The 12990-nt window shown below is 43.4% G+C and overlaps 1 protein-coding gene across 1 annotated transcript in view; it reads left to right on the top strand.

Moving 5' to 3' along the window:
• The window catches only part of TNFRSF19 (TNF receptor superfamily member 19), a 264598-nt gene that overhangs the window by 118489 nt on the left and 133119 nt on the right, over positions 1-12990 (top strand). The window contains exon 5 of the mRNA XM_069639109.1: positions 404-489. Coding sequence (XP_069495210.1) covers positions 404-489 — 86 coding nt within the window. The remainder of the gene's footprint in view (positions 1-403; positions 490-12990) is intronic.

Below are 12990 nucleotides of genomic sequence, written 5' to 3'. Positions count from 1 at the left end.
ACATCATACATATTATCGAATATTCCTTCACCCAATTGTTTTCACAAACGACTTTGTCGTAGGAATAAAGGGCGGCATTCTTTGCAAATGTCTTCCTGTTTGACATTGAACACACTGCCCCTTTAACTGCCCTTCAACCAATCTCCTGGATTTGTAACACCACATTATACTTTAAAGTTTTAAAAGAAAAGTGATAAACTTTTTAAGTGAATTCCAACTAAAATGAAATTCCGGGAACAATACATTACCAGAAAAAAAATGTTCACCGCATAAGCCGTAAGCCATATGTTGCTATTTTGTGTCCATGTGAACAGTCTGTGGCGTGCAGCAAAGGGGATTTCTGAAATGTTGTACTAGCCTTGTTTACTGCAGCTGTTAATTTGGCCTTATTCCATCTCTCAAGATTTTACAGAAAGACAAAGCTGGGAGGATTTCAAGACATGGAGTGTGTGCCCTGTGGTGACCCCCCGCCACCTTATGAGCCCCACTGTAAGTACATGCTTTTTCTAACACAATCTTGCCTCTTTGTTTCATTTACATTTTGTAGAAATCATATTAAATTGGTGGTTTTGTTCAGTTTTTATTTTAAGATAATGGTGTCCCATGCATTGTCGCACTTCCAAAACTTTAACCTATTGGTATTTCTTTTTACAAAGACTTGTTTGTATGCACAACGTGGCTAACTTTGGTGAACATAGTTTGGCACAGTGCCTGAGGCTCACAAACTGGGGAACAATTGCATTAAAGAAAATGGTGATGCGTACAGGCCCACTTAGGGTAGGTGTCTAGGCTCTGTCCTTAAAAAGACATTGTTTCTTCTTTAAGCTACATTTAATAACACAAGTAAAGACTAACCACGTACAAAATATAATTACATATTTGAAAACTTCACCTATTAAAACATATGTAAAATGGTATTAAAAGTGCTGTGCACTTTGGTTTGAACAGGCAAATTCATTTTTTGATGCCATGAATAGCTATGAATTTGACCTGCGTGAGTCAGTTTGTTTTTCTTTGGGTGGGTGGCTGGCATCCAGTACGGCCAGAACTGAAAGAAGGGCCTGCGCATGCATGGACTGTGCTAAATGCACTTTATAATCAACACAGCACTACATGTTACATTGTGCCACATCTTTGCTTTTCCATTTACAAGCAGTCTTCGCCACACTGATGGGTGTCAGCAGTAATTTACTGATTCATTTATGTGTTTTTTTAAATGCTGTATCCCTCACTGTGCCCACTTCACACACCAATCCTGCACACCCCTTTTTTAGACCCAGTGTTTGGTAATTAATCCAGGGTTACAACCTGTGATGGATGATTTCTCACAACAACATATCCTACTAGCTGCAGAATGCCTTCATGATCAATTTCAGTTCTAGGAGACCTTAGGGGTGGAGCATTTTGCCAGCGGGGTGTTAGGGTCTGGTCCCAGACATAAGTTGGTGGAGTCCACATTCAGCCAAGTCTGCCACCCAAGAACTAAAGTCACCCCATCCACCTCTTCTCATACCTTCCAAAACTCTTCCACCACTTTGACCTCTTATTTGAATATCTACCCAGCAAAGTCCTGTTCTTGGATATACTCATAGACAACTCCAACCTCCTGAATTGGATAAAGGTCCACCATTGTCAGCGTGAGTCCTCCCACTCCAACCATTATCTGCTCACTTACCACAACCAGCCAATCCACATTCATTGCAACTCACTGGCACACCTTTCTCTCCTCCTCTCTCCAGTCTTTAACTAGACTATCGACCCCCCGCCCCCCACCCCCCTGAACCTTTTCTGTTCCAATTTGCTGTATCTCTACCTCTTGCACTCTACTACATCACCCTAATGGCCAAACACAAATTTTCATAGAAGTCCATGAATCCTTATTCGAATCAAATCAGGTCTTCCCTCCCGGTGCTCTCCCACCCTTTCCAACTTTGAGATGGCATTCATCCTAGCACCTACTGCTCCCTTCGATCACCACTACCCTGCTTGCTCCTTCACTGCCCCCCCTTACTCAACTATGTCCATGCAGCCACCTTACAGCTGACAACTAATGTGCACCTCCATCTACACAACTTGTGTACAAATTGGCGCTTGACCGTCCTTGCCTCCTATAAGAATTTTCCAATTCCTTTCCAGTGTCCCAAATCTTCGTGCTAGATGAAGCTCCATTTCTTGTTCTGATCTCTTAGCAGCGAAGCTATCAGCAACCCTTCCAGTCCATGCTCTAATCTATTACCCACTCTCCAATCCCATTTCTCTTTCTCGTTCTTGCTCGCTCTGTGCTGATGACTTTGCTTACTTTTCTCCAAGAATATCTACAACCCATGAGACCCTCTATACTCTAATTTCCGTCTCTATCCAACGTCCCCACTCTCACTCTCTCCATTCTCAGAGTTCTTCCCATATCTCCAGTGAATTTGACATCCTTCCTCCTGTCTGCCAGTCTGCCATCCCTTCCTGCGCTTCTGTGGTCCCCTTTGCACACCGGACCATTACAGAACCGCCACTCCTTACCTGTGCTTGCTGATTTTCCCATCTGCCACCTCTTCCTCGGATGGGGATCTTCCCAACATGCTATAAGGCGGCCAGAATCATACTCCTCTTAAAAACGTATGTCTGACCCAAACATCCCTTCTAATTACAGACCATCCTCCTCACCTTTGTAAAATGACTCATCACTACTTATCTGGACATGCCTGGACTGGGCGACCACCTCCAGTTTCCATCTGAAGTTGCCACTCCACGGAAACAGCAGTCACACATGTCTTACTTCTACTCTTCCACCCACATCTCAAACCTATCCTCATCCTACTTGATCACTCTACATCTTTGGCACTTCTGGACACTCCTCTCCTCCTGCTTCTCTCCCACCTCTTTTTCCAGGGCACTCCTCCTTTTTGGATTGCCTCCTATGACTAAAGAACCCCACTGCCTTTGTGTTGACTCTTCTTACCTTGAACAATACACAGTTCATATAACAAATAAACTGTTAACTACAACATCAGCCTTATAATTCATCAATTATCAAATTGTATTGTTAAACTTACACAATTAGAATAAAAACCTATAAAATCATGTAGACCTTTTGCACATTACATACATCATAGAAAAAATGACTGGTGCAGTGCAATGCACAAAGTGCAATAGTTAATAAGACTAAATATAAACAAAATCTGATTGCAGCTGGCCAACTAAAGCCAATCTGTTGTGCTTCCCCTGAACATCGTTGTATAACGACAGATAGCCAGTTTGATTAATGGCTACTCTAGCCTGTCACACGTATAGAAACGTGGGCGGATCCTTTAATGATAAAAGGTCCTAAACAAAATTAATAAGCTGATGTTAAACACTGCTATTTAGTACAGTGTCCTTCCCAACCCAACATGTTTCATTCTTATATTAATAACAAACAATCCACAAGAACTTCATCAGGGGACCCAACGTTGTAAACAATAGACGGCACTATCTTCAAATTTAAAAATAGTTTTTCAAGTGTTCTGTCCAATGCGTGACAGTACTCTTTTAATAGCAGCCAACGGTCTGGTGGAAGTGTCTTCAAAGTAGACTGTGATCTCAGAATCTTGGATCTCAATCACCACAGTGTAACTCTCCAAACGTCTCTCCTAATCGGATCACTGTATAATGGACATTCGGCATCTTGCACCTTCCGATCCAATCAAAACACGAGATCTAACATCGCGTAACCATTGTAAATTGTTGATCAACGTGAGAGGTCTGTTATGTAGAAAAACATGTGTTCGGTTTCAACTTCCGTTCCAAATGATCTAGCTTCCGATAATGCTTGATTAGGCACAAAGGTTGCGCATCATAATAATGTCATGCTTGTACTGGAATTCCTGAACTTATGCCCAAAGTTTCAGAATGTATTAGCTCTGCCTAAATCCTGTTGATCTCTTTCATCGGGTTCGATCCCTGCAGTGCTATTGACACATGACAAAGTAGCATCATGACACAGTGCTCGTCCAAGTGTGCTCTTTTAAGCCTTTTCCATTGTTTTGACCTATGGTGAGGTAGAAGTGGTTTGTTTCAACAATGCAGAGGACCATTTCAAGTACAAAAGATCAGACTTGAACATGACCATTTTGGGAGATACTGGCAAGGCACCTGTGTGAAATACTCTTTGTATCATCATAGACCATACTAGAAAAGTGAGTGCATCTTCAGTTTCCAAAGGTGTAATGGAAATTAACACCATATTGTGTGGTCTAGGGTTTTTATGTTGTACTAAGTCTGGGGTCTCAGTAGCATATGCCAAATCCAACTTAATCTTGTAAAAGTAAATGTTGGTGTTTCGTCTCCAGACCATTGTTGTAACTCTCTTGCCTATTATAAAATGCACGCATGCGTATTTTACCAAATATTCCTTCATAGGTTTCATTTAGTTGATTGCGCTGTGTCAATCATAACAGCTTCTATTAAAGGCATTACCTAGTTCTCCATTTTATATGCTCTGCTGTAGTTTAGTTTACCAAAGGCTAGAGGGCAGATGCTGCCTAGTCCAAGCACACAGCTGTTAAGTGAGAAGAAATTGAGTGGGACAGGCCCTTGATGGATGTCTAACCTGCTTCGCCTACCCGGTGCTGCAGCAGTGCCTCGGCACTGTACTAGCCTTGGTGCCCTTAAACGGATCAGCTCACTGCGACCAAGTAGCAGAGTAGGCAGTTCCCGGCTCCTGGAGGACCGTCTGCTATCTGTCCCTTTCTTGTATTCTATTCATGTCAATAACCTACAGGCATCCACCTGCACTGTTAACATGATGGCAAGCGGTTGGTGATCAGAGTGATATGTATGAGGTTATGCATGCAGGAGACGTAGTTATCCTGTCAGCTGTTAGGCAGCCCATGTCTTCTAGCAAGCGCATGGATGGTAGTGACTAGGATGGTAGAGTGACACATAATGGAGTTATATTGGTGGACTGTGGAAAACTTAGGACAGCATTTCGTGGCACAAATAGGCATTGCACTTGTCCTTAAAGGAGGACCCCTGAGCAAGGGATGCCATGTAAGGCTGAGGTGAAGTGGAGTGGTGTAAAGTCGTATTGGTTTCTCCAATAAGAATACAGCAGGGAGCAGGATTGTCCAGCTGTGGGGCTGTATGAGGGGGGTGAGAGAAGAAATAGTTTGCATTTGTCACACACTATGAACAACAATGACCTGTGAGGACAAAGACAGCTCTCTGAAGAGGTTCCTGTCTCCTTTTTTTATAAAAAGGTACTAAAAAAAGCCCTAATCAATGGGTTATTCACAGCTATGAAGGTGTCCTGTAAAGATATCCATTCAGCCATCTTTACAGATGCTGCTCAGTGCTATGCAGGCAAATGACATCCCTGCTGGGTTTGTCATGATGATATTCTGCTGCACATTCAGTACTACCACGAGAACCAACTGCAAAGCATGTCGCACAATGCATAACTGTGATGTTTATAAGTAATATTTACATTCATTATATTTTAAATACAAGTAAGGACTTTTACTGTGAAACAGTATTTCAAACGACAGCAGGACATCTATATCTATACCCACAAATCTCAGAATGCTCCTATGTATTGTGCAGTCCAACCAACTCTATGGTTTTAACAAACATTTTAAATTACCTTAAACCCAAGCTGGCAAGACCCATAGCCTGAACCACACCCACAAAGGTTGTATTGTGCTGGAACGCCCGATCCAGTGCTCAATTTTACTCTTGGAGTGCAGGGTATTTTGAACAATCGCACAAACAGCAATGATGTAAATAATATGTACCACTTCATTTGTCATAAAGGTGCCTGCATTGTGCAGCTACAATGAATCCTGCTGCTTCCCACACATGAATGTCCAGGGTCTCCCGTATCCATTACTCCACCATGAGAATGCACAACCAAAGATTCCAAGAACCTTCTCCAACTGTCTTTACTCTATCCATTACTCCACCATGAGAATGCACAACCAAAGATTCCAAGAACCTCCTCCAACTGTCTTTACTCTACTGAGGTGTTTATGCCCAGGCAGAGTTTACAAACTTCACTTGTGATTTTGCCATATTTTAATGGCCTTCCAGCTCCAGGGACTGGAGGTACATAGATGGCCGCAGGTAACTTGCATTATTTCCATTTTGCGCCCCTGCTAACACCAGAGCTGTAACCATGAGACGGGGGCTGTGTTATTTTTATTCTACCTTTTTATAAGATGTGCCTGTACCACTTGCATATCTTTCATATGTAAACTTTACTATTTGACAAGACCGGCTGTAGAAATTGAGTTCTGCTGCATTAATATTACAGACCAGTCTAGGTGCTTCTCAAAGAATTACAGCAGGCAATTTGTGAGAGAAGCCTGAGATTAGCATTGAAACCAACCAAAATTCTTCGTTACAACCTTCTTTCACTTGTGTCCAGTTGACAGACAGCTTATGGTCTTATTGTTTCCTCTAAAAGATTGTTTTCGGACATAACCGAAAGTAGACAATTATCTGTAATAATGACCTCTAGTGCACTCAAGTGTAGAACAGCCTGCCTTCTCCAAATCTTGGGCAGCAGATATCTGAAAACACTTGTTCAACTAACGTAGCATAGAGGTGACAGACTTGAATAAATGGAGAGGAAGCAATAACTATCCGTGCAACCTTAAACACCTCCTTGTAATGTTATGGAGCCAAAATGGGGGGACAAATGGGAGTGAAGGGGTGTAGTTTGGACAACACGGACAGAGTTTGTTGAAGGGGCGGAATCTGGTGAAGTGCAGAGTCTGGCACAGGTGAAGTAAAGTGGGGGAGCGCATGCACTTATTTTGGGCCTAGGGCAGCAGAAAGCCTAAATATGCTACACACTGCCAACAATGTTTTAGAAAGTCTCTTGGTGGCAACAGGACAATATTAAAATTAATGTATATATTCTCCAGCGGCTGGCCTTCCATTTACTATGGATGGGATGAGGCACATCACAAATTAAAACATCTAGAAATACTGCCTATGAAGAAAAAAAAAAGATGGGGGCCCGATGCCAAAGCCCTTCCAGCATCCCAGACATAGGAACTCTGCCAATAACTGGAGACAATTATGTTAATAACGTCCATATCATTTCAAAGCAAGTTCTGAATAGTTCCACCCCCCGGTGGGTCTTGTAAGCTAGTCTAATAGCACGCAAGTTGAGCAAAAGACCTTTTCAAACATAGGATCTGCGGTCAAATGTTCTGCCTGAAATTGCACTGGAACTAAAGTATGGCATCTTGACACTCAGAAGTGTGTAATTTCAGCAAGCAGCCGGGACAATAACTTTAAAGATGCTTGGGTGAAATCTGAGGTGTTCGTATATATTACTGGAAGAGCTTAAAGGAAATAGAACTCTTTTGTATTTTGTAGGCGTTGCTCATCACGTATGTGTGCCCCAAGCCATCCCATAGAGGACATGCCAAATCCTCCCTCGTCTGTTCTTTTGCACTCCTTCCGTCCATCACTGTGGGCTCGAACACGGCACAGCCACTACAGGCATAAGTAGCAGAGTTTCCGGCCGGGCATTGGTCGCACCTTGACCACTCGGGTGTGATAATATAGACCTTGTTAGTCTGGCAGAGGCAAGCCATGGCATGTATCGAGGGCACAGACCACATATCACTGGAAGAATTGTTAAAAGGAGTTCGTTTGGGGATGCAAATGCCTTTTGGAAAGCGACTGAGCCGGCCGTGAGACTGAGCTTTGTGTTGGGGAGTGGATAGGAACATATCTTTTCAGCACTGATTTAGCACTGCCCGCCAGCACAACAAGATGCTGCGCACATGCCATGGACGTGAGTAGGGTGTCGATTGCCAGCTCGGAGCGCGACCAATGGCTGCCTTTGTTGAAAGTTCTTTGTGGTGATAAATGTCCAGAGACGTCCAAAAGGACCCCAAGCTGACATTGTGCCTGGTCCTGGTTGGTGGTCTTTATGTGAGGCGGAAAATCACTTGCTGTAAACTGCACTTGATTTATTCAGTTTGAAAAACCTGCCCACGTATGGTGCGCGGGTTTAATGGGCGCAAACTCGCCTTTCTTTTTTAGGACCTCACAATATCAAGTATTGATTTCCACAACTTTTCCTTAAATTAGGGCGTTGTCAATATATGACTGCATGCCGTACAAACCTGATACAGCCAGTTAAGCCACCAGTAGGGAAGTGACAGATGTCGGTCTTGAGAGGTGCGTCATGCTCACGTGCCTCTTTCATAAAGTAGTCTTTATTAAAAACAGGAATCTGTCCTTCTGTTACACAACTATGTCATCCTTGTCAGACTTTCTATGTATTGTGTGACTACATGGCTGTCTTGGCCATATCCCCTCTGAAGCGCTAGTCCGGTTTCAGGGGATTTGATTTTATTATGATGGTATTTATTGAGCATGGACCTAACCTAGCTGCAAGAAGCAACGGAGCACTTCACAGAGCTATACAACCATACAGATACACAACAGAGCGCTTCACAGAGCTATACAACAATACAGATACACAACAGAGCACTTCACAGAGGTACGGAGCACTTCACAGAGGCATACAACAATGCAGATACACAACGGAGCACTTCACAGAGGTATACAACCATACTGATACACAACAGAGCGCTTCACAGAGCTATACAACCATACAGATACACAACAGAGCACTTCACAGAGGTACGGAGCACTTCACAGAGGCATACAACAATGCAGATACACAACGGAGCACTTCACAGAGGTATACAATAATACAGATACAACAATACAGATACACAACAGAGCACTTCACAGAGCTATACAACAATACAGATACACAACGGAGCACTTCACAGAGCTATACAACCATACAGATACACAACAGAGCGCTTCACAGAGCTATACAACAATACAGATACACAACGGAGCACTTCACAGAGCTATACAACCATACAGATACACAACAGAGCGCTTCACAGAGCTATACAACAATACAGATACACAACAGAGCACTTCACAGAGGTACGGAGCACTTCACAGAGGCATACAACAATGCAGATACACAACGGAGCACTTCACAGAGGTATACAATACAGTATACAACAATACAGATACACAACAGAGCACTTCACAGAGCTATACAACAATACAGATACACAACGGAGCACTTCACAGAGATATACAACAATACAGATACACAACAGAGCACTTCAGAGATACAATACAGTATACAACAATACAGATACACAACAGAGCACTTCACAGAGCTATACAACAATACAGATACACAACGGAGCACTTCACAGAGGTACGGAGCACTTCACAGAGGCATACAACAATGCAGATACACAACGGAGCACTTCACAGAGGTATACAATACAGTATACAACAATACAGATACACAACAGAGCACTTCACAGAGCTATACAACAATACAGATACACAACGGAGCACTTCACAGAGATATACAACAATACAGATACACAACGGAGCACTTCAGAGATATAATACAGTATACAACAATACAGATACACAACAGAGCACTTCACAGAGCTATACAACAATACAGATACACAACAGAGCGCTTCACAGAGCTATACAACAATACAGATACACAACAGAGCACTTCACAGAGGTACGGAGCACTTCACAGAGGCATACAACAATGCAGATACACAACGGAGCACTTCACAGAGGTATACAATACAGTATACAACAATACAGATACACAACAGAGCACTTCACAGAGCTATACAACAATACAGATACACAACGGAGCACTTCACAGAGATATACAACAATACAGATACACAACGGAGCACTTCAGAGATACAATACAGTATACAACAATACAGATACACAACAGAGCACTTCACAGAGCTATACAACAATACAGATACACAACGGAGCACTTCACAGAGATATACAACAATACAGATACACAACGGAGCACTTCAGAGATATACAATAATACAGTATACAACAATACATATACACAACAGAGCACTTCACAGAGCTATACAACAATACAGATACACAACGGAGCACTTCACAGAGATATACAACAATACAGATACACAACTGAGCACTTCACAGAGCTATACAACAATGCAGATGCACAATGGAGCACTTCACAGAGCTATACAACAATGCAGATACACAACGGAGCACTTTACAGAGCTATACAACAATGCAGATACACAACGGAGAACTTCACAGAGATCTACAACAATGCAGATACACAACTGAGCACTTCACAGAGCTATACAACAATACAGATACACAACGGAGCACTTCACAGAGATATACAACAATGCAGATACACAACGGAGCGCTTCACAGAGCTATACAACCATACAGATACACAACGGAGCGCTTCACAGAGATATACAACCATACAGATACACAACGGAGCACTTCACAGAGATATACAACAATACAGATACACAACGCAGCACTTCACAGAGATATACAGCAATACAGATACACAACGGAACACTTCACAGAGCTATACAACAATACAGATACACAACGGAGCACTTCAGAGCTATACAACAATAGATACACAACGGAGCACTTCACAGAGGTAACAGAACAGAAATACAGGGGGGTGGGATACAGAGGAGGGGGTACAGCTGTGCAGGGTGCTGGAGGGGAGGGGTGGGGCGTAGGGCGTCTAGCGAGTCCGGTGGCACAGGTGGTGACGATGGAATACCCTGTGTGTTAACAATTTGGTGATTGGGGCATGTTGGGACATGTTTCCCTTAGGAACATCTGCCGACTGCAGTGAGCCATGCCTGATTTGGTGGAGGAACGTTGTCTTTGAATCTCACATGGCCATCCTAGTTGCTACACGTGAGAAGTTGCAACTGGGATGGGAATGTATTCTGTGACATGGATCACAGGCTGATTTTTGTCTTTCATCTGGAGAGCGGCTCTTCTATTCCCCCAGCGAATGCAGTTTCATAGCTTCAAAGTGGCCCCATGTCATATGCGGCGCCCTGAGCCGGTCTTCTTTTCTACCCATTGCATGCTGGGACCTCTTGTTTCGTTTTTCCCATTGGAAGTATGGGCCTACAAATTCCAGCATGCAATTGGAAAACCCAGGACTGGCACACAGTGGCTCACATCACATTGGACCCTTTGGCTGGTTTGCAGGTCCGGTCAAGGACGCCCCACTGTGACCTGCACCCATGTGAAAAAAAGCATGGGTGCCGTGGGAAGGATAGGGGGTTTCCTTAAGTGGCTTCATGCAGAGCAAGTCATGGGACAGGCAGATGCTTAGCTAAAGGCTGCAGCACATGAAGCACGGCTGGTATTTGGTCCCCAGGAGCAGGGCTGCAGCCATGGTGCAGCAGGGTTTGGGTTACTGTAGAGCACTCCGGAGACCATGGAAATGGGAGCAGTGTGTGGTATAAATCAACTTAACACCTGTGAGTTGGTGCTGCATGCAAGAATTTCATGGTGCTTTAAAAGCATGATGAGTTTTGCAGAGGCCTTTAATTTTCTTACAGCTCAAGAGACTGCAAGACTTTTTGCCTTCCTTCTATCTTAGTTTCCAATATTTTTTTAGTGTTTTTGAGAAACTCGGACAGTAGCACTCTCACTACATTAATTTAGATTGTGGTTGGGGGCTGCTGGATAGGGTTATGTTCCTTAATGACATCTGCGTCCTGTGCCAATAAACCTAGTACAAGAAAGTGTTCTTGGGTGTGTGCTTCGCTTGAACCATTTTGTTAGTGGCTCAGTAAGCAGTTAAAAAGTGTTCAGCAGAACCTATGAAATGGGTAAATCAAGAGAGCGTGCTTCTCACCAGATCTGCACTATTACAAGGCCTTAATCTGGTGTGATTATTATTTTTTGTTTTTTGTTTTATTTATGTTTTGCTAAATATTGAACAGAAATGTGCAAGACTTTAAGTAATCGTGCCAGTATGATAGCTGTCTTGGAGAGAGAGGCTACCCCAGGAAGTCCATCAAGACAGCCAAGAAAAGAGCAGCCAACACCGACCGCTCAATTTGCCTAACGACCAAAGAAAGAGACCCGAACAATAGAACTGTTTGCGTCACCACATACAACCCAGTCAGCAACCTCATCAAAAATACCATCAACAAACACTGGCATCTGATTAAAAATGAAGGCACCCTCGCCAAGAAACCACTGTTTGCCTTCAAAAAGAACAGAAATCTTAGAGATTCCCTAGTCCACACCTTCCTAGAACCTACCAAACCAGCCACCACACTATGGAACCTTCCACCAGTAGTGGGCCACTTCAGCTGTGGTAAATGCGTAGCTTGCCGTTTTACCACGAACAGCAAAACTTTCATCCACAAGAACTTGGTATGGAAACAGAACAGCCACACCAACTGCGAGAGCAAACACGTGATCTACGCCATCAAGTGTCCCTGTGATCTGATATATATTGGCAAAACCATTAGACCTGTCAAACAAAGGATTAATGAACACAGATCATGCATCAAAAACCAAGTCGAGGACAAACCCTTGGTCGAACACTTCACTAAGGAGAAGCATACCCACGAACAATTCACATGGACCGTGGTCAAACAACTCCAGCCACAAAGACGAGGAGGTGACATCAACATTGCCCTCACCAAACTCGAACAAAAATGGGTCCACAAATTGAACTCTGTGCAAGACGGCCTAAATGTAACCGTCGAATGGAAACACTTCTAGAGTACTCCCCCAAGTGTCCACCACGCTCGACCTATTAGAATGAACTTTTGTCCTGACACACATTTGAAACCAATGCTGTCCACCTTGTGAACATTATTGTACTGGCACTAACTTCTCTTGTACACACTGGACATCCATATCCTCCACCTTGTGAACACTATTGTATACGAGAGTCTATTTTGTTTAACTGTCTGTAGTGGTGGTCGGCATCCGCCCATCCACATGGCGCACGGAGATTACCTATGTTTGCAACCATGTATCCTACCTGTTATGTCGTGCAAGCATCCGAGAGCAGGAGTCCCGGCACACCGCACCGGACTACATTACCCAACATCACACACATAGTTCCGCCCTCTC

Source organism: Ambystoma mexicanum, chromosome 7q, assembly GCF_040938575.1.
Source record: "Ambystoma mexicanum isolate Mex_15411 chromosome 7q, UKY_AmexF1_1, whole genome shotgun sequence".
Classification (NCBI taxonomy): domain Eukaryota; kingdom Metazoa; phylum Chordata; class Amphibia; order Caudata; family Ambystomatidae; genus Ambystoma; species Ambystoma mexicanum.
Note: the sequence above shows the minus strand (reverse complement) of the source record. Positions and strands in the feature narration are given on the sequence as shown.